Source organism: Epinephelus moara, chromosome 13 (assembly GCF_006386435.1).
Source record: "Epinephelus moara isolate mb chromosome 13, YSFRI_EMoa_1.0, whole genome shotgun sequence".
NCBI lineage: Eukaryota > Metazoa > Chordata > Actinopteri > Perciformes > Serranidae > Epinephelus > Epinephelus moara.
In genome coordinates, this window is record NC_065518.1 from 23804405 (window position 1) to 23828661 (window position 24257).

The 24257-nt window shown below is 38.9% G+C and overlaps 2 protein-coding genes across 4 annotated transcripts; both read right to left on the reverse strand.

The window, feature by feature from the left end:
- Positions 1–324: 324 nt before the first annotated feature.
- On the reverse strand, positions 325–14551 carry ccz1 (CCZ1 homolog, vacuolar protein trafficking and biogenesis associated). Of its 3 annotated transcripts, none has more exons than XM_050060697.1 (17): positions 14406–14551; positions 12216–12284; positions 12017–12113; positions 11832–11929; positions 11394–11487; positions 11186–11266; positions 11043–11090; positions 9826–9909; positions 8948–9123; positions 8336–8417; positions 8043–8104; positions 6034–6145; positions 5714–5747; positions 5386–5503; positions 3036–3194; positions 1143–1270; positions 325–1023 (listed from the first exon to the last, which is right to left on the reverse strand). In XM_050060697.1, exons 2-17 carry the CDS (start codon positions 12227–12229, stop codon positions 968–970), a joined length of 1443 nt encoding a protein of 480 aa, XP_049916654.1. In that variant the 5' UTR covers positions 12230–12284; positions 14406–14551; the 3' UTR covers positions 325–967. The 3 variants fall into 3 exon arrangements, with proteins under 3 accessions (XP_049916654.1, XP_049916657.1, XP_049916656.1); XM_050060700.1 differs by having other exon boundaries at positions 12017–12136; XM_050060699.1 differs by lacking the exon at positions 14406–14551 and adding an exon at positions 14256–14394.
- A 1911-nt stretch (positions 14552–16462) lies between these two features.
- On the reverse strand, positions 16463–23104 carry pvalb9 (parvalbumin 9). Its single transcript, XM_050059989.1, has 5 exons — positions 22835–23104; positions 21362–21429; positions 20653–20785; positions 19545–19654; positions 16463–16741 (listed from the first exon to the last, which is right to left on the reverse strand). Exons 2-5 carry the CDS (start codon positions 21420–21422, stop codon positions 16716–16718), a joined length of 330 nt encoding a protein of 109 aa, XP_049915946.1. The 5' UTR covers positions 21423–21429; positions 22835–23104; the 3' UTR covers positions 16463–16715.
- Between the last annotated feature and the right edge of the window lie 1153 nt (positions 23105–24257).

A 24257-nucleotide genomic window follows, 5' to 3' on the forward strand; every position in this document is an offset into this window, starting at 1 on the left:
GTGATGCTATTTATATACAGTTTAAAACTCATTGGCCTGTGGTACCAGAGGTTATTTTTGCTCTTTAATGTTACATAATTGATTAAAGATCATCATGACCACACAAAATATTAGACTAGTGCTTGACTGGGCTCCCACAAAATTATTCAGTCAAGGTCTCGAGACAGCAGATATCCATGATCCATTTCTATGACATCTGAGGTTTATCATCAAATTAGTTCTTTTGACTGTTTGCCCATTTTAGATCCAGACATGATTGCAATAAAGCACTAAAAATGCACAATTCCATCAGAAATAATCCCACAGCAAAAGCGAGCACTACAATTGTGTACACATAAATGTAGTTCAACTGTTTAATAAATGCCCACTTGTAAAAAATACCACAGAGGTAATGTAAATCTTTATTATTGTGATATGAAAATGTATCCCACAGATTTCAGATTAATATCTCTGATGCACCTTTAAACTAAAAAAAAAAAGACATTTTTTACACAGAGTAAAATTACTTCTTAATTTATTTAAAGTTAGCGCAGTTAACAAACCACAATACTTTTGACATGATGACATCTTGTTTTAAAACGATCACTGATCATCAAAGGAACCTGGGTTAAATTGTTCTGTGCGTGTCAGTGTTTAAACTGATTTGAGACCTTGTCGTGATGTGTTCATTAAAAAAAAAAGTATGCTTTGAAAGAAATCCAAATTAACAGTTAACAAAATCCTACAAGTATGTACAAAGGAAATGAAAGAAAATAAAGTACATGTACAGTAAAAATCTGGATTTACATTTAATTACAAGAGAAAATTACAATTTTTATAGGTTAAATAAAAAAAAAACTTGGTGAGAAAGCTTGTAATTTCTTTTTATTTTACAATGCAATTATTGCATTACACTGATGCTGTCATGATACCCTGCGACACTGACAGTTTTTAGTGTGGTGAAACAGTCTCTGTCTGTCAGCTCCCATCAGTCCAAGAAGAAGATGTTGTTGAACTGCGTTGCACAAAGCCTCTTAACTTCCTCTGTAGCGGAGAAAAGACAAAAGGGGAATAAGGGTGAAGAAGGGATAAGTATCGAGGCGGACTGTCTGATGTGGGGGAAACAACACAGATTTACTCGTTGCCAGGTGGTGGAGACATACCGTTTACTTCGATCAAGTTGGCGTTCTTCTGATTCAGGATCACATATAGCTCTCTCTGGTCCGACTTCTTGCCGACTACCCAGTAGTCTGTCATAGCCTTTACGATGATTTCCTCATCCTCATCAACCCTGGGAGGCAGATAGAAAGAACCATCAAATAAAGGCAACTATCATATTTACCGCCTGCTATTTGTATTTAAGGGCAACTGTTCTTCTTAGATTACATACCTACACACATCACAAAATTTCATTTAAAAAGCCATGTGTCAGAGATGATACACAGGTTACTAAAACATTAAATTTCAGTCTAAAAACACACAAAATTACCAAAATGTCAATATTTTATTACACAAACAGCACTGTGAGTATGTTCTGAGCATGCTGACATCCACACCACATCTGCACTAAAAGAGGAACTGATATTGATGCTGGGATAAATACGACAAATAATAATGCCACTGTGTGTCCCACAGCCTGAAAACGGGACTCTCACATGACTACAGTCTCATGACTGCCTCTAAAATGAGTGAGTTCACAGAGTTCGCAGGAGCATTATGTTGATGTATGAAAATGTCACAGCTGTGCTAATATCCAGGGGAAAAAATAAATAGTTTGAAGTTTTACAAATTTTCTTTCCTGGGTTTTGTGAAATCTGAAAACACTGCACAGCCACTGTACTGTTTGGTTTCTACTCTGAAGGCAAACAATGTCACCAGGCTGACTTGTGGCCAGACGCTATGAAGACACTTCAACAAATATTTGGAGGCATTCAGGAAAGATAAATACAAAATAGGGCTGTGCAATTAATCAAACTGAGTGTCAACTGACATCTGTATGAGAATAGTCCCACTGTAGCTGTTCTGCTAGATACACCCACTCCTATAACATGTTGGACATGGTGGATGAATGGGTCAAGCATGTCCTGTGTGAGTCAATATTGGAGACGCACTTGAATTATTATTTTCAGTTTTAAGGATGTATAAAGTTGCTGAACACACACTGTGTACATTAACTTTAGCAGAATAGCTAAACAGCCCCATTCGTATTAACATAATTTATCGACATTGCTAGGACGTCCAGGAATATACACCTGGGTGCCCAAAGCATCTGCCTAATCAAATTTGACTTCAATAAGATTATTTATTTTCTGGCTTTCACCTTTATTTGACAGGACAAATCATTAGTGTGAAGGGGGGGAGAGAGAGAGGGGATGACATGCAGCAAAGGGCTATGGGTTGGAATTTTATTTCAATTACAATTTTGGCTTCCAACAATTATGAAAACAAGATGAGATAAAATAACTATTGTGTTTCATTCTGGTTCACAATGATGCTCTTGTTTTGTCTTGTGTTATAAATGCAGTACACCCGTTTCCTTTACAGCGATGTGCTCTGTGTTGCCAACTCAGTTACTTTCTCGCTAGATTTAGTGACTTTCGAGACCTTCTTAGTGACTTTACTTCTAAAAAGAGACTAGCAATACATTTAGCGACTTATTTAAACCATCAGGAAAAAAGCAAGAAATATAGTCAAAGATATTATGTGGTAATTCATTTCTCTGTATGCTGCTCAGAGTGATCACAGTCCACAGATCTTCTGCCAAAAGCATGGTGTCTCTCCCCTCCTCTATTTACATTATTATATATTTTATCTATATTTTTTTATTTTGCATTACATTTTTAACTGTTTTTCAGCTGAATTATATTTAACGCTCAAGGAAATCCACTCTTAAAAGTTCAATAAATGCATGATGTTTCCAAAGTCAGTGAGTAAATGTGTTAAATAATCATGATCTCAGTATTGACCGAAATAATCAAGATCAGGATTCTTGCCACATTTGAGCAGCCTCAGTGTAAATAAAGCTGCCGTTTTTCAAAGCCACTGCTCTCTGTTACCTGGCAAAGTCACAGTTGATGTCTCCCAGGATCTTCATGAGGTCAGGGTGCACAGAGGTGAGGCAAACACTTGCGGTCTTCCTCATGTGGATGGTGCTCTTCTCCGCCAGGTTCATGTGGTTGAAGTAGATGAACTTAAACTGAGGCTCCTTCTCTGGCCTGAGTGGACACAGAGTTAAAGAATGATGAAACAAAAAGTAAAGCAAAAAATATCAGCACGACACCTTCAGTCACATCTGGGCCTACATAATCCTTTAAAGTTATTTTTACCCGGTGGGTCTCTCCGGGGCAAACCGTTCTGTTAACACACATTATTAATAAATGATACAGTAAGCCAAATCACTTTAGATGATAACATCCAACAAAAGGCAGGTGGTGCGTTTTAATTAAGCCTACTCCATTGTCCACCCACGTTAAGGTGATCTGAGGATACAGTTATTACTACAGCTTAATCTCTGGAAGAGTGTGTGTGTATTCAAACAGGCCATACAACAGATTTTTATCTATGCTGCCTCTAATTATTTACAGTTGCACCAGGCCAAATCAGGACACAGACCTGACTGCCAGCTGAGGAATTTGGGACGGCATGATTTATTCAGTGGATTCTTCACTAGGGTGATTAAAAAAGAAGCCCATCAAATTGCCCGGGCCAGGGAGTCCGGTCTTGGATTACAGGCGAAGACGTATCTGAAGCTAACTGCTGGGGTTAAAGGAGAGCGGGCCAGGATGCCAGTCTTTAAAGCTCCGCTGCTTGAGTTACTCCTAAGTAGTGCCCTGACGATATCCAGTGGTATTAGAGTCTCCTCTATCGCTGCCAGCCAGGCAGAGTTGATACAGAGAGCTGACTGTAAACTGATGACAAACAACGTGGCTTCTGTAACAAACTGCAGCACTAAACCTTCCATTAAGGAGATAATTACTTTCATCTGACAAGATGAACTTGAACACTGACTGTTTAAATGACGTAATACATTTAACTGATTTTACCTCCTGCTTTTATGCTGTATTCTCTCTGATTCCTGATCATGTTCTGGAAACAGTTTTTGCCGGTATATGACATGGTACTGAAATCAATAACTTATTAGCCGATCACAACTCCCTAACATCAACAATACTCAAAATCCTACAAATATCCAGTTTACTATCACATAAGACAAATAAAATTAACAATTCCAGCTGCAATTGTTACAGCTGTAAAGATGGAATTAAGGAATGCTTGGCATTATTACTGGAAAATATCTTAGACCATTAATCCATAGAAAAAGAAGAATAAAAAATAAATAGCTAATGATTATTTTTTTGTCAATTAAATATTCAAGTTAATCCAAAACTATGGAAGCCCATAAGGGACTTTATGAAAATGATAATGTAAACTTAAAAATGAAATTCTACAATAGCATTATAATTCTTTACATGTCTGTATGATTTGAGTAAAAATTTAAATAAAAAGTTGCCTTTTCATTTTTACACTTAATTTGGAATTCTACGACCATTTTAAAACATCTGATATTAATTTTTTTAAAGTTAAGGACAATATTTGATTATTCAAGTTTAAAAATTAAAATGCAATATATACGATGTAACCTAATTTTCTGTTTGTGCAGATAATATTTAAGTCTGAACAGAAGTGAAATGTAATTTTCTAACGATTTAAAATGAAAATGTGAATGGCATTTGACATTTAATTTTACGTAATCTAACCTGCTGTACATTGGACAACATTCAAATGTTAAAACAAATTTATTTATTTAATTATTTAAGTCACAAATTTTAATTAAAATTCAATTTTCTAACCATTTTAAAAACAGCCTTTGATATTTCCTTTTCAAAGACTAATACATAAGTGGAAAATGATAATACTATTGTGGAGTTACATTTTCATGTTTAAATTAACATTATCATTTTAATAAAGTCCCCTATGGGCTTCCATACAAACCAAAATATCTGTCAAGTAATTTCAATGTAAAACATCACTGTTTCCATGTTCTCAGATGTGAACATTTGAAGGCAATTTTTCACAAATGTTTGACACTTTCTAAATTAAGCTTGCTGAAATAAACGATGAGGGGAGAACGAGGGAAAACACAAGAAAAGGTTTGCACAGTATTCCTTACCCTGCAGACTCAACAGAATACTCCTTGAATGTGCAGCATTCATGTCTTAAAATCGTGTCTTGTGTTATCAGGTAAGTGACAAAGACCCATTTTTAAAACACGTACAACTGACAGTATCTTCAAGACATAAATATTTGGGCACAATCTGACCACGTTAGTTGTGACAAAATGCAGAAAAAGTCATCTTGACAAAGTGGTGAGCAGTTAATTAGGAGAGCGGTGGAATCTCAACTGACCCTGATATCCTGCGGTTAACTGTGAACTGTTCACAAATGTCAGATGCCAGCAAAGTCAGCTGAGGGCCCACCAAGCCGTCCAGCTGTTCACAGAAGTCCCTCGTCAGCTCTGAAGAGGCTGGACAGAGACATAGGAGAGAAGAATGTTGGCCGTTATGGGAGATAAGATGATGAAAAAGTCTGATTTTGCTTTATACATGCAGTAAAATGGCCTTAATACCAGAAAACACCAACTTTATTTTATGAAATTAACCAGGGAAAGAGAAGTGAAAGTTAACCACATCATTATCTGTAAGTACAGGAGATGGGTGACTGGGTGCACACTTACCACTGATCATAAAACAAGCTGCAGCGCTCATCGCCTGGAAAAGAGCAGATCAGTGCGGGTTAAACGCAGAGTCAAGGTCACACAGGTTAAAAATTACATTAATGTGATGATGAGCAAACGTATTTCATCATTTTAAAATTCTGCTGTCTAATCCCAGAAGTCCATATCGTTTGATAGAGCAGTGGAATATAAATCACAGATTATGAAAATCATTCTAAAAAATGAATAACAACTTCCCCCCTGTTTTAATACATTAAAAAACTCCTGTATGCGTCTGAATGATTAAGGCTCACGCAATAACAGATCGAATTTACTCTTACCTTATAAACAATCAGATGCAGCTCCTCGTAGCCGTCCTCTGCGCTGACAAATATTTTAGGAAATCGGAATTTGGCCTCTGGATCTTTAAGGTTGGTAGGTCCTGTCAAAAACCTGGAGAGGACAGAGGACAGAGGAGAGCGTCGCTGGGTGAATATTCCAAGAATGTGTGTCGGCGTTTAAACTGGCATCTGACAGACTCATTACAAAACAAGACTAAAAGTCAAAAGACTCATTAGGAAGGCTGCTAGTAACGCTGTAAAAAGAGCCTGAAGAGCAGCGGAACTGAAAAGTTTGTCCTGATGGTGGTGTTGGAGCAGAGGCCATCAGGTGATTAATAAAGAGTTGATCCTCTTGAGAGCATAGATGCACTCAGCAAATTTCATCTATCATTTTAAAAGATATCCTGTGGAAAACGTTGACAATTTGGCCCGATGGTGGCACAAGGGGAAAGCTCATGAGGTGTTCCCATCTTCTGGGGACAGTTTAAGTACTCCACATCTGTGGCGTGGCCTTTGAGCTAGCAATGACAGTTCATCTACCATCTCAGCAACTACTGAATGGATTAGAATTATACTCTGCAATGACATTAAAGGGGAATTTTGTGTCTACGTGACTCACGGGAACAACAATTTTTGAATTTGGTCCAGTATTAGGAGAGAGTACTGCAGGTGGCAGAGGCAAAACAGGGTACAATGTAACCACTTGGGGCAGGTGCACCCCTTCAAGTACGTCCTGTAACATTACCGAAAGAAGCCTACAGAGAAATGAAATGCTTTTCCTAACCTGTTGCTTGTTGTGGTCTGTTTTGTGTCTAAGTCTAGCTAGGTCTCCTTCCTAAAATCTCATGAGAGGTGACATGCTCCAGAATGAAATGGTAAAAACATGAGTGATCTTACTCTTTTCTAAAAGATTTTCAATGTCACGGCTGAACATTTAGTGGATTTCGATAATGTGAAAAAGGCTGCCAGGTTTCAGAATGAGACTTCTCTTTGAGCAAGACATTCGGGAAAACATCTTTTCAGCTCTAGACTTATCCTCAGAGGATCCTGAATATCAAATTGCAGGGATGTCAGGCCTTTTGTTATTTTCAAAACACCATGAAATAGCTCTTAGTGTTGCCCAAGGTGGAGAATTTGGCCTGATGATGGCACTAGAGGAAAGGTCAGGGGGTTGCCAAAATTGTGGGACGGACTGAACCAGACCTAATCAAACTATTAGCAGACTAAACTTTAAAGAAGTCACTTCATGACTAATCTAAAAGATAAGACCACAAACTGAACAAGGAATTCACTGTCGTGCTGCTGATACACTGGATTCCAAGGATGCCTCCTAATATTAAGTGGAACCATTTACAGTGGAGGCATGTGCATGTGTTGTGACACGTGCTTCTCCTGTGTAGATTTGCCTGCATAGATCTTTCAATCTTATGTATTTGACTTTACCCTAGTTGTAACTTTTTTTCTGGCCTTTAATCAAATATTCTTTATAATGTAGTGTGTCATCCAATTGTTTTCTGTTCCATGACAGGTCACCAGGAGTCACACTTGGACCACTGCAGCAGCTCCACTTCACCCTAAGAAACTTCCAAGCGTCATGAAGATGCAAGAGATCAGACACTCGCAAACACCCGAGCAAACTTTCTCTACATATTTACACTAAAACTGAGCTGAAACTGGATTTTAACCCCAAAGCTTGAGTAATACTTTCACCTGCTCTTTTGCTTGACGACAACGTGTTAGCTAAGGGAGTCACCTCCTTAAATCAATCGGTTGACTGCAAGTAAAGCTCATAACTGTCAGTGGATCGAAACCACTTGATGCTATCCGGCACACAGGCATGCATGTGTAAACACTCACGTGCACATCCATCATACAATTGCTGACATACAATTAACATGAGCCCACTGACTATATCAACAGGTACTTAAACAATATCCAACTTGTGCTTTCATCCTGCTCTCTGCAGAGCAAGTGTACACAGATACAGACACATGGGACCAGGGACTTACCTCCCATAGTGCAACAGATTCCCTGTGACCTCCGGCCTCAGAGGAGAGTCCCTGCCAGCCAGCTAAAGGGAGAGAAGACGTCAGAGAAAGAAGTGTCAGAGTGAAGATGAGTGACATGGCTTTAAATAGTAATATTAACAGCTCATATAAAGGTCGGTAATCTTGTACGCTCTGTCTGGATCGTTAATATTAAAAAAGATTACATTACTTTTTTATATTTATTACGTTTTCAATTTGTCTTCTGTGCTTTCCTTTAGCTTATCATTTTATCTGTCCCTTGTCCACCTTCTCACCTCTGGTTCAGAGTGTCTGGGGAACAGCGAGGTGGTCAGGTACTTGTAAAGGATCCTCATGTCATCTTGTTCCAGTCCGCTCCTGCAGACCAAACCACAACAGCAAAATTACACCTTATAACCTTCGCAACACATCCTGCCAAAATGCAAAACACAGAAGTGTAGCTGTGTACAGTATGTTTCAATCTGCTGTTGACTGTGTTGTGCATCATGGACTAAGTATCTGCTGGCTGTAATTGAGCTTCAATGAATACTCCAGAGCAACACAGCTTAATTTGGACAGCAATTAAATGGCTCATCTCCATTTTGTCAAGTGATGGTTTGCGATGAAAGATCACACTGCTGCTCTCGAGTCATTTCATTAGGAATCATGTAATCCCCCCGCGCCTACACATCCAGCCAGGTGGCTGTCGGCGCAATTCAAGGCGAGTGACATATCAGTGAGCACATTAAGTGCAAAGAGGATTACAGCATGCAATGATGTGTTTGCCGATGCCAACGCTGGGATTTTACATCGGTGTATCCTTGCAAACATGTGGGGTTGTATGAGGCTGTGGCCTACTGGAAGCTGTTCATTACCACAAAATTTACAACAAAGTCATCAATCTGTACCAGATGAGCTGGTCGTTATACAGGAAGGCTGTGTATTTGATCAGACTGAGGCTCTCCTCCACTCTGTTGACGAAGGACTGGATCTTCAGGTAGGTCATCTTGTCCAGTGGGAAGAAGCTGATGCCTCCGAATACGTCCAGCAGGTCGCAGGACTGCAAGTGGAGAGTCTGCAGATACTGGAAATGTGCAGATGCACAAGCATGCCGAAAATAACAGGAGACGGCCCAGAGACACAGGAGAAGGAAAGGAGAAAGGGGTTAGTTTACATGCCTATGAAGTGCTTGCTTACAGTGCAATAAAGACAGAGGAATAAGAAACTCTCTGCCTGATGCTGTGCAGAGACACTTGCATCACCTTGACATTCAACCTCTGATAACGCACACCGCAGCCTCTCTCTTTCTCTCTGTCTTTGGGTTACATGATGACGGGGGAAGCCTGTGTTAACTTAAGAAGGGTATTCCCTAATTAGAAATTAATTTTTAATATTTTTGTTTAAGCATTACTGCCCAGAGCTGCGTCACTCCGGCGAGGTGACTGCAGCATGAGGCGAAGGCAGTCAATGTAGGCAGATAAACATCAAGAAATGAGGCATGCCTGCAAACAACAGATTTCCCTAATGAGTTACACAAAGAAACAAACACAGCCACTGTAAGTGCGGATATCATTAGTGGAGATCAGCCCTTCTGAAAACACCGACTCTCGGGCTTGACTGACTTTTGTTAACATCTTTGTGTGCCAAAATTTAAATGGATCATGCTGTCAACGCAAGGTCAATATATGCTAGGCATGTAAACAAAGATGAACGATAAGAACTTGAACAAAGAAACATATCCATCAAGAGATAAGGATTCTACGCATGATTGTGGATCGCTTTTTACCCTGTAGAAGAACTTTTCAAGCTTCTGAATGAGCAGCTCCACTCCGCCGGCTTCCATCGCTCTGCCAAACGTACCATTGAAGAGCTAAACCACAAGGAAAATAATCACAGTTACAAGATGATTATTTCTGCATTATAAAGGCCTAAAAGGGAAAATTCGCCACCTTTTATGTGGATATTAAATTGAAGCAATATCTGTATTTTTATCTGTAACATCCTTTGCACTAATAATCTGGGATGCCATCAACCTGCCTCAAACTACATCACTTTCACGTCACTGGATGCAGGAAGAATGACAAATTTTGTAGCTGCGAAATCGTCTTAGTCAGACAATAAAGCCTGCACTGAGGAATTTATTGCTTCAGCTGACCACATTTAGCATCAATACTAATTGGACATCCACATGAAAGGTGTCCAAGTTTTCCTTCAAACTGGTAGTTTGTGGTACGATAAGGGTGTATAAATGACTGTTAGAAGAGGAAGAAAATGAAAAAGCACAAAGTTGTTAAAAAGCTGACAGATTCTAACACAGACCAGGACTGCACAACATGATTTAGCCAAGTAGGACATGTTCCTGGATCAGCATCCTACATTGTGTTCCTGGACCAATGTTGTGATCAACCAATCAAAGTCAAAATTCCTTTGTGCTTCTTTAGAGCTACGCTACGTTTTCTAAATTGAAGTTAGTACAGTTGAACCAGATGGTCCTGGATCAACCGTAACAAATTATGCATGATCAAGATGACGATGACAATCCTGGATCAACATAAAAAAATGATCCAGGGTCAACATGCAATGATGGTCTTGGATTAATACTTGCACCGCAATCTTGCAAAAATATATATGTTTTAAAATGTGTCCATCACAGGTCTTTGCAACTCCAAAATGATACGGTCCTTATTCTGAAGTTAGTGAACAATATTTTACCCTTTTGGTAAACTTAAATGTTAACGTAGCCTACTTATTTAGCAAGCTAACTCACTAACTCTGCAGCAGCTTATAGAGTTTTTGCTCACTGTTACTGAGGATTTTGTTTAACTCTACTAACTTCAATTTGGAAAACTTAATTTAGCGCAGAAGAAGCACAGGAGCAGCATACTGATGATGTCACAGGGTTGTAGTTGGCTGATCCCATTATTGGTCGAGGAACACAATGTGGGATGTTGATCCAGGAGCATGTCCAAATTGAGTAGATTACATTGTGTTACTGGAACTCACCTTGTACATACTGTAGCATTCCCTTACGACTGCACCATAAACAGTGTCCTACAATGAAAAAAGAAGCATCGCAAGTTAAACTTTATACTGACAATATTCAGTGAAAGAAATATAGATGATGATGAGCATTTCTTAGTACTCACAAGTATTTCCTCTTCTTGATATTCTACTGTGGGAGGTTTGCCATCTTTGCTTGGTTTCTCAATCATTGGGTTTCGCACCACCTGAGGAATGAATTTGAAAAACAAACAGCAGCGAGAAAAAGCGAAATTTTATTCCAAAGAGGGTGAACAAAGTCTAGACAACCAGAGTAAATATTGAACAAGTAATGTACGAGTAAGATTAGGATACCATGACTATCCAGAAATTCTCCTCGGGCTCAAAGAAAAACTGCCGGTTCTTCTGCGTGTGCAGGGATTTAGCTGGCTTTGTTGGACAGAACGTCCTGGAAGACAGAAAGACATGACCATTAAAAGAAAGGAGACACACCTAAACAAGACGCTTCTACAGACATAAGATACGTATGAGAATGTATCTCGTCACTTGCAACATTTCCCTTTTCTGTTATACTTCAGGTTTAAAGAAGGGGCACTTTCCTTTTGGTTTTTATGACACAGTTAGTCAAACTGAGCCATGTAATTAATGTTAGACACTTTTTTTTTAAATCAATGCAAACTCTGAGCAAGAGGCCACAGGGCTTAAGAAACGCACCAAAATCTACCCAGACAGTAAAATGCTTTTGAAAAAATGCTGCTGATTCTGTTTCAATTACACTGCCGAACTCTTTACCTGGTGAACTGTACAATGGCCTCACAAAGGCCCACATTTCTGATCTTCTCGTTCTTCTCCACATCACTTGGGTGGTAAAACAAGATCTTCTTCTCTTCCTGAAAAAATAAATAAATAAAAATACACCTTGAATTAGCAATTACACTACCAAAACGTTTACTCATTTATCTGGGAGTCAGCCTCACCTCTCCTTCTCGTGGTCCAAACGTAGGGTTGTAAATGAAAAAATTGAGCAGAGATGGTGTGTACTGTTTCTCTTGCATTCCTGAGGCCATTCTGGGACTGTAACATACACAAAGAGAAAGCTGGCAGAAACAGATAGAAGCTGAGAGACCTCTAGACGTCCATGTCAGCTTTGTATCATCACAATCAAGTGTGTTTTACCTAATCATCAGCATTAGTGTGTCTGGATCTCCTTTGCTCCAAAGATAGTTTGGTTAGCATGCCGTGTGCCTGCAGAATGAAGACAGGTACATCACACACTGTAGCATGACAAATCTATAAGTTACATACTTCTAACTGGAGGGTTCATGTACACACTGAGTACGACTGATGTGAATCAGATCAAAGCTGGAAGCACAGAGGGCATTTATACGAGATGCACCCATCTGACAATGAACTGTAGTTAATGTGGGATACAGATACACTGATTTGAGGTATTGGAATTGGTGCATCCCTAATTCATACAGTGGTGGGAAAAAAATATTTACTTTAAATAGAGCATTAAAGTGAGTGAGTATTTAAAGGTCCAGTGTGTAGGGTTTAGAGACATCTATAGGGAGAAAATGGCATATAATATTCATCTATGTTTTCATTTGTTTATTGTCACCTGAAACTAAGAATCATTGTGTTTTCATTACCCTACAATAAGTTGTTTATATCTACAAATGGGTCCTTTTCCACCTGAATTTGCATTTTCTATGATGGAAAAGGCATGATGACCCACCCTACTTTGCCTCCAACTAGCTTACCCAATCCCATTCCTCTTGCCTACACTTCAACAACTAAACCAAGGAAGGCGACAAGTACTAGCCAATCAGAGGAAGAGTGGGGTGGGTCATGCCTTCACTGTCCACGGAAATGCAAATTTGCCTCTTCCATGGAGTCAGCCGTGTTGTTAAACAGTAGCCCCGAGTGGACCAATCAAACACTGGCTCTAAACAGGGCCAATGGTAGTTCTCCTGCGTGCGATCACTCTCACATATTACTTGAAGAACATCAGCTTTTGCAATCACAAAGAAGATTTAGAGTCCCACAGGCTCGACTGAGCAGACTGAACCTATTAATTCAGAGTAAGGCCTTTAAGCAGCCTCAGCTTACCTGGATCAAACTCTGAATGTAATAGGATTGTTTATTATTATTTATTAATTTGTTGCATCCAGTTTTTGTAACGTTTAATGTGATTTGTAGTGTTTGTAGTATGCTTTTGTTGTTTGGTGAAATATTTTGTATCTACGTGTTGTTCTGTATTTTTCTATTTATGTGAAACCTTTACGTCCTGGGACACAAGACAAATTTCAGAATTTCTTTATGACAATAAAGTGAAATTGATCAAACTATACCCTTGGTACACGCAAGAAGTTTCTCTTCTGCAAACTCACTGCTAGATGCCAGTACATCCTACATGCTGGACCTTTAAGGAGCATTATAACATTGGAGGAAAATTTTATATTTAGCACAAAACTAACCTTGACACATATTTACCAGTATGTTAGTATACCTAAGTCAAACTAAGGCAGTCTACAATACTGAGAAGCATTTCTAATACAGTCTACACTCATAGATATACATGCAGTGAACACATTTTCAGTATGAGGCAAACATAACATGAACATAACCCTCCTGAAGGCAGGGCTGTTGTATCAGAGGTGCACCTAACAGACTGGAAACTGAATGTAACTTTTCAGCACTTCAATGCACCAAGGATTTATGAATACATTAATATATGAGCAACATTTTAATACTTTGCTGCCCCAACAACTTACCACGGTGTCAGATAATTTAACAGCAACAATCATGTTTTATGAGGTCATTAAGGGTTTTAATGTAACTTTAAAATCTTTACTTGAAACTAAGCTAGCAGCCGTTAGATACATTCAGAGGAGGAAAAAGTTCAGCATGTTTGCTTTACTTCAATATTTAAATAGCTATCCATGGATGCTTGAACCCTCTGAATCTAGGAGGTATGTCTGTTTGCTGCTTGTTTTGCATTTTATCATTGTGTACACATATTTACTGTAAATGTAGCAACGTAAATCTGTCGTTAAGCCGGTGAAGTCTCTGCGAGCTGAGCTAAAGCCCAGAGAGGAGAAACCTTACAATGTCCTTACACACTCGCTATTTTTTTTTTAATAATTATGACTGAATTCGTTAAACTCACGGAGTAACTGGAGGCTCTGTAAGTTAACGAGTACAACTACATACCATAAACTGTTACCAAGCCAGCAGCCAGCCGATGTTGGGTCAGTTTGAGCAGCTAGTTAGCTGGTTAGCTGTCTCTGCTAGTTGTGTCCCAGGCGGAGGAAAACTGAGTGAACCGTGACGGTAACACAGTAACACGACGGCAGCACTCACCTTGCAGAGCATAAACCCAACACGACCAGGTGCCCGAGGTTAGAGACGGCGTAAATAAAAATAAAATGAGGAAATGAGATCAATGAGAGGAGATGCCGCATTATACTTTACATACTTCCTGCTTTTGACAGCGCGGTGCCACAAGTTCTACTGTTCGGGTAAGATCGATTTCCAGTCAAATAAAGGTTCCTAGTCAATACTGGGAGCATGAGCTGGTATGGACTGTAGAATAACTTCTGGGTTATTAAATAGACTTTTAAATATGCAATAATATAACAATAATAAGTGGCTTAAGCTGTACTTAGTTTTAACTGAGTTTTTTTTAAGACACAATGTTTGCAAAGAGTTAAGTCCTCACTTTGTCCTGGGGATTATAATGACACTATTAACCTCAATTAAGAAAGGAATGTCAACAAATTCGTCTTAACCCAATTAACTCTTTACTTAGTCACAATTAGAGCTGCAATTATTGGTTAATTAACTGATTAATTGTCAACTATTATATTAACTGCTAACTAATCTAATAATTTATTAACTAGTTTGAGTATTTTTAAAAAAAATCTCTGATTTCAGCTTCTTAAATGTGAACATTTTTTGGTTCCTTTCCTCCACGCTGACAGTAAACAGAATATCAAAACAAGACATTTTATATCCTCCTACATAATGAAGGCACACTACGCTGGATTTGTTAACAAATCTTGTATACTATATACCTCTGGAAGGCCCTGGACATTTGTTACCTAATCTCCACAGTCATTTGTTTAAATTACACAACATTTACTTTCACCATTTTTTTTTTTTTACTTTCAGTCCCCTTTATTTTCTATATTTTCTTCTATACTGTCTTTATAAAAAAATATAGACACCCTCTCTCCCCCTTTCACACTTAACTGTCCTATCAATTAAAGGCAAAAACGCCCCAAAAAATAATTTCGAAAAAAAAAAAAAGAAACTTTAAAAACCATACTAAACTAATACTAAATTCAAATTGCTAAATTGTAAACATTTTCCTAGTCAATTTATTAAACATGGTACCATAATACAAACACAAAATAAAACTTGTAAGCAATGAATACAAAAACAAACTCGATGATCAGCAACATATAAGCAACAAATGAGCAACACAAATAATATTGTTCATGTTCAAAAGGGGTAAGAATAACGTAAAAACATTTCGAGTCCTACCCCTTCTTTTTTAGATATTAATCATAGAAAATAGAAAATAATGGCTATTAGTGTCCATAATATTTATCTTGGTTGACTTAAAGAAATGATCCCCCTTTTGGACAGAACATGAACAAAATAATCAGAACGGATGTACCAAAACCATCAAACAGTCCACAAACTAGAAATAACCAAATAGAAAGTCACTGGTCCAGCTCGTAACCATTCAATGTTTTGTTTCTGAAGAGTTTTTTTGTTAAAGTTAAAAATGGATAAAGTCTCACATTTCTTCAGCTCAGTGGATGATGATGTAAGAATAATATACTATATAGTCATGAGCAGTGTTGAATACATGCCCTAAAATTTTATTTGTAACATATTCAAATTGATTATTTAAACTAAGGGATGTATTCTAAATACTTTGGATTACTTCTGGAATACCTCAAAATCATCTTTTTGAGCTCAGTTGTTTGGATATGCCAAAAACACTTTTCTGACAGTGTCTGTTTATGGGAAATAGGTGCCTCATATGAATCTTGGAGCAAATAAAACAAAAAAACAGAGTAATCCCTTCATATTTTGTATTTTAAATATGTAACACTGTTACTTGTATTACTCTACTCCCCAGTCTAGTCATGAGCTACATTGTTACCAACAATAATCTGCACCCATGTTGATCTCTAAACATCTTTTCTTATGTGTGTCCAGTAAAGTGATGATTTCGTATTTAGACACGCAGCAATGTTAAATAGTATCATGATGCTTTCCCTCATTCATGTAGTTTAGGCATTATTGTTGCACATAGGATATAATAAGAGGAATGCTTTTACAGCATTTGTTTTCCCATGCCACATATTCTAAGAAGAGATGAGCATGAAGAGGCGATCTGTGTTTCCACATGTTTATTGGTCTCATTCACTGACAGAGGTGGGGTGTGCACAGAAAAGAAAACATGGACCAACACAAAGACACATTAAAAGTCTGCTGTCTTTAAATGGACAAAAGGTCATTTAAAAACAATTAGCACACACAGAATTTAGTAGAAAACATGAGAAGTCACTGGGAATGGAGGCCGGGGTCAGAAGAGTCCAGACACAGGGAGAGGACCGAAGACCCGAAGACTTGAACTCTTGTCATCAGGAAAACTCAGGACAGGACCATGGTCTGGAATTCTACAGAAAGAAAAGCATGTTGAAATGGCCTTGAATCATCTGCAAAAATAATCACTGAATGTGATGGTCAACATTTTCTAGATTGTCCAAATCCTTTATCTGATTATGTAAGATAGCTGAGCTCAGATATTGCTGGTGAGCAAAACTGGGACGAGCATCTGGAGGTCATGACTTCTGTTATCAATACAGATGGTTTCCATGGTGACAAATCTGAAACAACATGCTTAAACAAAGAGCCTCAAGATGCTGATATAATTTTGAGTGCTCGCAGCAAATACACACTGAACAAACCAACTGTCATACTCGTCTAATGCATCTGATAAGCTCAAAGTCACAGGAAAGCAAAACTTGCCTTGGGAGATAAACATGCACTGACACTGAACTTGAAGAGAAAACTAATGCAAACAATTTGGTAGCTGTACCTATGACTCCTACAATCAGTCCTCTATTTACTGTAACTAAAGAAGCCCAAGGCAGTGCACAGCAAAGATGGGACCAAGTCACTGCTTTTCAAGTCCCAAGTCAAGTCCCAAGGTGTAGGCACAGATGCTTCCAGTTGCCTCTTTGTCAGCTCCGAGCTAAATTTAAGCTAAATAGGCTCTTATTTCTATTTTGGAATTCTTGGTGGTCCTTTTGCAGTTGGCTTGGACGGCAGTATCGTGTGGCTGTGGGTCACTCATCGGAATTAAGAAATTACCTCACCAGTCTGTAAACTCTCCCTCTCTGCCGAATTCTAGCTTGCTAGCTGATAGCTTGCCAGGCCGAAGTTTTCGAATGTAAACATCAGTAAACATTGAGAAAAAAATGGAGAATAATGGACATCAGCTGATCTGGCATCCTACTAGCCATTGTACAGGCATTGGAAAGTAAACCAGATGACCTCCATGTCGCATCAGTTCCCAGCAGGATATCAGGAGCTGTAATATCCTTTGATTGACTGAAACTTGGCTAAAGCCTGGACAGCGGCATTCAACCAGGAGGCTCTCTTTCTAGATGCCGATCTGACAGAGCAGAGGACTCTGGCATGAGAAGGTGCTTTACGGTAAATAAGGACTGGTGCGACAGTGCGAATGTGAGGTGCCGTCCCATTCCTGCTGTGGATCACTGCTGTGATCTGCTGGGGTTGGGATGTGTGGACAGTTAAATCCTTTCACAACCAGAAGCCATGGATTACCAGAACTATCCGGAAACAGGGACGATTATAAAGCAGCAGTCATCAATGTCAGAAGACATAAAAAAGGACTAAACTACAGTGCAAAAATTAAAGGAGTGGATGGGATCACATTTCACTGGAGTTGCATAATTCCATGTGACAAATAAATGATTGATTGACTGATTGATTGAAGTCCAACACTAAATTTTTCAGGGCGGCTATGGCTCAGGAGATAGAGCAGGTTGTCCACTAATCTGAAGATGGGCAATTCAATCCCCCGCTCCTCCAGTCCACGTGTCAAAGTGTCCTTGGGCAAGATACTGAACCCCAAATTGCCCCCAATGGCTGTTCCTTCAGTGTGTGAGTGTGTTAAAAACTGAGTAACAGGTGGCACCCTGTATAGTAGCCTCAGCCACAGGTGTATGAATGTGTGTGAACGGGTGAATGTGACGCATAGTGTAAAAAGCGCTTTGAGTGGTCGGAGGACTAGAAAGGCAGTCCATTTACCATTTTGAGTCCTACACAAGTCATAATGCAGTCTTCACAAACTGTAACGCATCTTAATGAAAAAGTAATGATATATTGATTAACAAAAATCATCAAAGCTTTTTAAATTTTGTATTATTATGTTACAACAAGTTTGTTGGAAGTTGTTGCATCTATTTGTAATTTCTGACCCACATGTTTTGCATGCTGCAATTCAATTTTTGTTGACCACCACACAGTTGAGTCTTTTTTCCAGCTGGTGCTCAGTAACATTGGTATTCATGGTTTTCTCCTGCAGCTTGATTGGATGCTGTCAGATTTGTTCAAACAAAGTGGATCTGGGGAATCAAGTGTCGACTTGCTGGGAAAGGATGGCGTTAATTGATTCAGGAAATGAAGGGGAAATTACCAGATTCATTTAAAACTTCGTAAAGTGACATACTTTTTAACCTTTTGGGCTTGGAGGACGGTATCAAGTATTCAAAAGGTTCAAGTCCAAATGAAGTCACAAGTCATTGGTGCTGAAATCCAAGTCAAGTTGCAAGTGTTTTTTGATTTTGCCAAGTCAAGTCTTACATCATCAAATTTGTGACTCGAGCCTGAGTCTGGACATTTGACTCTAGTCCACACCTCTGGTGCACAGTGATGATGATGTGTGTGTTTCCAGTGAAAGAAATAATCTGATTGAGTTTAACCTAAGCGGCCAGTCTAACAGTGTCTGAAGTGTCTGAAATTGAGTAAAAATTTTCTGGAGAAAAGAAACCACACGGTTTCCCCACATTTGAACAGGAGTACTGCAGTGTAGCTACAATCTGGGATTTTAAAGGTACAACACAGAAGATCATAGAAACCTCGATAAGCAGGTCCGAAACACTAGCATTTTCTTGAGGCATAAAAAATGATAATAATAATACTTAAACAACCTGCCCAACCATCTTTTCACATTTAAATTCTGGTCTGGTGAATTACTAATAATGTCCAGGAAGCATTTTTTCCCCTGTAAGTAAAAAGTGCTCTAAGCTGCATAAAAATAGCTGTCTCTTCTCCATCGACACGGATTGTGGTTGTTTGACTCCACCCGCTGATATTTAGTCCAACCAATGAGATGCTTTCTGACTACATCATGAGTTTGTACAAATACAATCTGAGAAATCTGATACCGACCCTCTGCTCCAATTCTGCCATCGCTGTCATCATCAGCTGCTGAGATGAAGCTCTTGGTTTCTGCCTCAGTCAGTGTCCGTGCCCCGGGGACAAACCGCTGCAGGAAGAACCTACACACACAAAGTTTATTTGCTGTGATACATTATTTGAGCTGACTGTCCATTGTTAAAAACACATAAAGGCACCAATTCCTAAATTGCACAGCTTGTCGACCCTCAGGGTGAATTATATAACACTATTGCAATAATAACACTTCCGCCATAGTGGATTATTAGAAGACGGCTTAATGCTGCCGTCCCAATAATACCATCATGTGATTTATTGTAGGAAATCTCTTTTTCTGTCTGACACATACACACCTCTGTAACTCACTCCAAATTCTTTTATGTGAAAATGATGTCACTTGAAGTAGCTTTTCTTTGCATGAAAGCATTTGGGGATCATGAGAAAATGCGCCTCTTCTACATAGAGGCAAGACACAGATTTTCTGGTGGTTTTGCATCTCTTTGTAGTTGTTGTACATCTTTTTGTGAGTTTATGTCTCCTTGTGGTTGTTTTGTGTCTCTTATAATGATAATTTTGTGTATTGCATTGTTAATTTGTGTCTTTTTGTCATCACTTAAAGTCTCTTCCTGGTTGGTACGTGTTCATTTGACATTTTGTAAGTCATGGCAAAGGGGCCCCTGGATACTTTGGGCCCCTGGGCCTGTGCCCGGTAGACTTGTTCCTTAATCCATCCATGCATGAAGGGAGATAGTTTCTAATGCATTACCATATTTACGTAAAATCACAGTAAATTACTGGCCAAATATTGCATGATTTTCACAGTAAGCGTCACAGTAATTTACTGCTAAATATCCTCACAGTAACTTATTGTGACTTCACAGCTGTGATATTACAGTACTTTTTTGTAAACTTACAACTATATACTGTAACTTTACAGCTGCAATGACCATACTTTTACATTTTTACTGCGAAAGTAATACAATATTTGGGCCTGTAAATTAACTGTGGATGGCACCCTAAGCAGCTGCCTTTGCCACTGTGTCCTCAGAGAGAACTGTTAGATCCTGTAGTCATACATCCTAACTAGGACTGTTTCCCTCACTTGAGCTCAGACTCCTCAATGAAGCCGCTGTTGTCCTCGTCAAGGATCCTGAAGACATCTTTGACTTCCTGGGGCGTCTTTGAGGACAGGCCACACAGCTGGAAGAACTTTTTGTAGCAGAAAGAGTCCGGAGCTGGAGACACATGACACAGGGACAAACAACTACAGATATATTTATATATAAAAAAAGAACTGAGGCAAAAAGGGGGTTAGAGCTGACCCAGGAAGTTCAGCAGGTTAGGAGCTGATGTGCAGATTAAACCAACATGTGGCTGATGTCCAGGTGGGAGATTTTCCACTCCTGTTTTTATCTTTTAAGTCCTGTTGACAAATGCCTCGGCTAAAACAGACAAGATGATTGAAAACCTTTTCAAATTCAGTTAAAGCTGGATATGACTTTAGCGGAGAGGATACTGTAGCTGTAGAGGAGATTATGTCGCAGAGTGTTTTGCAGATCAGAGAGTGACTGAATGCCACACAGATTATGAGCACGTTGATTTATCAATTGTGGATTATTGTGAGATTATTGTGCATTTTATCATAATTAGGTGTGAATTTAGTTAGTTAAAATTAAAGCTGTTGATCACGTGACGGTATCATCATAATGTTGAAGTCATGGATAGATGAGCCACGTATTCTGAATAATTTGCTTAGTCCAGTGTGTGTGTGTGTGTGTGTGTGTGTGTGTGTGTGTGTGTGGAGATGCTACCTTGACAGTCCTTGACAGCCTTTTCAATGGCCTCAGCTGAAAGAATGGAGGTGAGCGACATGTTGGTCCTGTAGGGACAAAGAAAAGCTCGGTAAATTATTCACACACACACACACACACACACACACACACACTTTCTTTCAGATACACATCTTCTTCACCTACCTCAGGTTTTGTAATTTGCTCCCAGTCTGTTTTTTTTGTCCTGCTGGATTAACTTTTTTTTTTGTATTTGCAGATCTATCTAGGTTAATATTATGATCCCATCAAAAGTTCAATCATGATTGTTTGGCAAATATGCTCAAATTGTCAGAAAGATTTTAGAGAATCAGTGAAACCACAATCTTACATGTATTACTATAGCAAATTCATGAGGCTAAACTGCTTGTGTATTGTCATGTATTTCTTTTTTTAAATTCCTAACAATTATGTTATGATCCATCTGATTTATCAGGCTTCCTGGTTGTATTTCCCTTGGTGGCATCTTGGTGACTGAGGCTATTTGCTGCCCTTGAACTGCTTAATTGGATTGGCTGGGCTGTGCGAGATAATTGGCACTCAGGGACTGTGCAAAAGTTATTGGGGTGTGAAGCGAGGGTGAGGCTTATATTTTATTTTATGAAAAAAACAACAACAAAAAACAAAACAAAGCAAAAGCCTCAACAGTGTTATTAATATTGGTCCTTTACCCTACCAATAATAATAATATAATTTTACCTCAAAATAAATGAAGCAAATATAAATCCATCATCAGAAAAAGTTTAAACACCAGCTGCTGCACTCCAAACAGATACAGAATCCCTTTGCTTGGTAAAAAAAAAAAAAAAAAAAAAAAAAAAAAAAGATAATAAAATAAATAAAAATAAAATATACAACCTTTCTGTTTTTTAAAGTTTTTATTCATAAATGTGTTGCTTGCAATTTCTTTTGGTTTTATTTGTCTTTTATTGTTTTGTTATTGAGTATCCATTTTACAAATTATATGTTTTGCTTTATGTTTTCATGCTGTGTACAGATATGCATTTTATTATTGACCGTAAAGCACTTTGGAAAAGCTGTTTTGAAAAGTGTACCTACTGTAATAATTTTAGTACAGTCCCTTAAAGTCTGAGGAGTTCTTGTGTTCTCATTTTTTATTGTTTTAAGTTATATTTATCATCCTATAGGAATATTTCATGGCAATAAATGTTTAATGTGCTGAAAAGAAGTCCTATATTTGACCTAACCGCTTGAGAAAATCTTTTAACAAATCATGAATTGCTCGTTTTGGTCGGTAGTCTGCTGGCAAAATACTGCTTTTAGTCACTTAAGGAATTTCAGACTAAGCTAAAACGTGCATAAACCCCTGCAAAAAAATAAAATAACATATAATACAGGCTATGGTTCCGGTGCCAGCTCCGCTTCCCCACCGAGCAGGCAGGTAGCACACCTGGCCAGCACCTGTGTCCTCCCCCGTGCAGCTGTGGGACTCACCGCTGTTGGCTCGCTTTCCTCTCCGTCCAGGTCCAACGCAGAAGCAGCAGCAGCAGCAGCAGCAGCAGAGAGAGATAAGGCTTTGTGGTGCCCGCTGACAGCTGGCTCACTCTTATATACACCGGGGTGGATGCACCGAAGGATGCTTGAGTTTCCAACCTGTCTGCGGATCAAGTTTTCTCGCAACCCGCCGCCTCCTTCTCGTGTTCCTCACCTGCCCAATTAACCTTCACTGTTTTATATCCGCTACTGGCTGCTCTGTCTCTCTACCTCACTGTCATAAAACTGTGGATTTGGTCCAATCAACTTTTCCCCCTGTGATACATTTCTCTCTCCTCTCTCCCTTCCCTCCTCCCCCCCCCCCTCCTCCCTCTCTGCAGGTGCATGTGTGCAAGCTTACAGGCATCTCAAATTTAATCAGGCCCCTTTTCTCTCTTTGGTTTTAGTGAATAATCTCCTAAATTCAGACGAACATAGAGCAGCAGGTCACATCATCTCAGCAGGCAAAGGATTGTTATCCTCATCTTACATCACACTGATATTTCAAGCTTTGTCAGTAAAAGATAGGGACTCGAAACCGCACTGTCTGGCTGTTTGGGGTGTATTTTATTTACCCATACGCCTGATTAACAGGTTAAAAGAGAACTGTGGTGTAAATTTGACTTTAGCTGAAGTGAATCTTGTGTTTTAACAAAGAAACAATGCAGTATCCTATTACCAGTCTCTATCAGATTGTCATCAGAGGGGGAGGAAGTTGGAAAAAAGGGAAATACTTTATGGAATATTATCCTGAGCAGAACCGTCTCTCCAAAAACACAATAGTGTGTCATCAAAAATCTACTTCTGTGACAGTAGAAGATATACAAACACACAAAAACAAGATTTTCAGTCAAAATAATACCAGAAATATTTGACTTTTTTAACTCAAATCATTCACTTATGTGTAACACAGGTTAGATACTTGGTCAGTTTTGAGTATTATGATGTGTTTTAACTAGAAATGCTGTGACACACACATGCACCCACACCTGACCTACTGTAAGGTGAAAAGTTGGGTGGTTTTTAGGGTTTTTTTAAGGTTTGCACCTGGTCACCATGACAACAGGCCACTCTAAACTGATGAGTTTGTTGTCTGTGAAGGGAAGCCTCTCAAACAATCTGACACAGCAGCGTCTCCTGTGAATCCAGTCAGCACTAATGGCATTAGCAGAGAGAGGGGAGGGATGCTTTTTTGTAACGAGAACCAAGGGAATAAATCTCATTATTCTCAAAAGTGTCTCAAGCTGTGAAGCTCTGACTTCACACTTTGTGAGTGAGAGCGTTTTCTGTCTCAGAGCCACTTGTTATACTAAAAAAACAAGCTTTTAAGGCCTAAGTCATGTGAAGCTCAGGAAACAAATATAGCGTATTTCCATGCCTATAA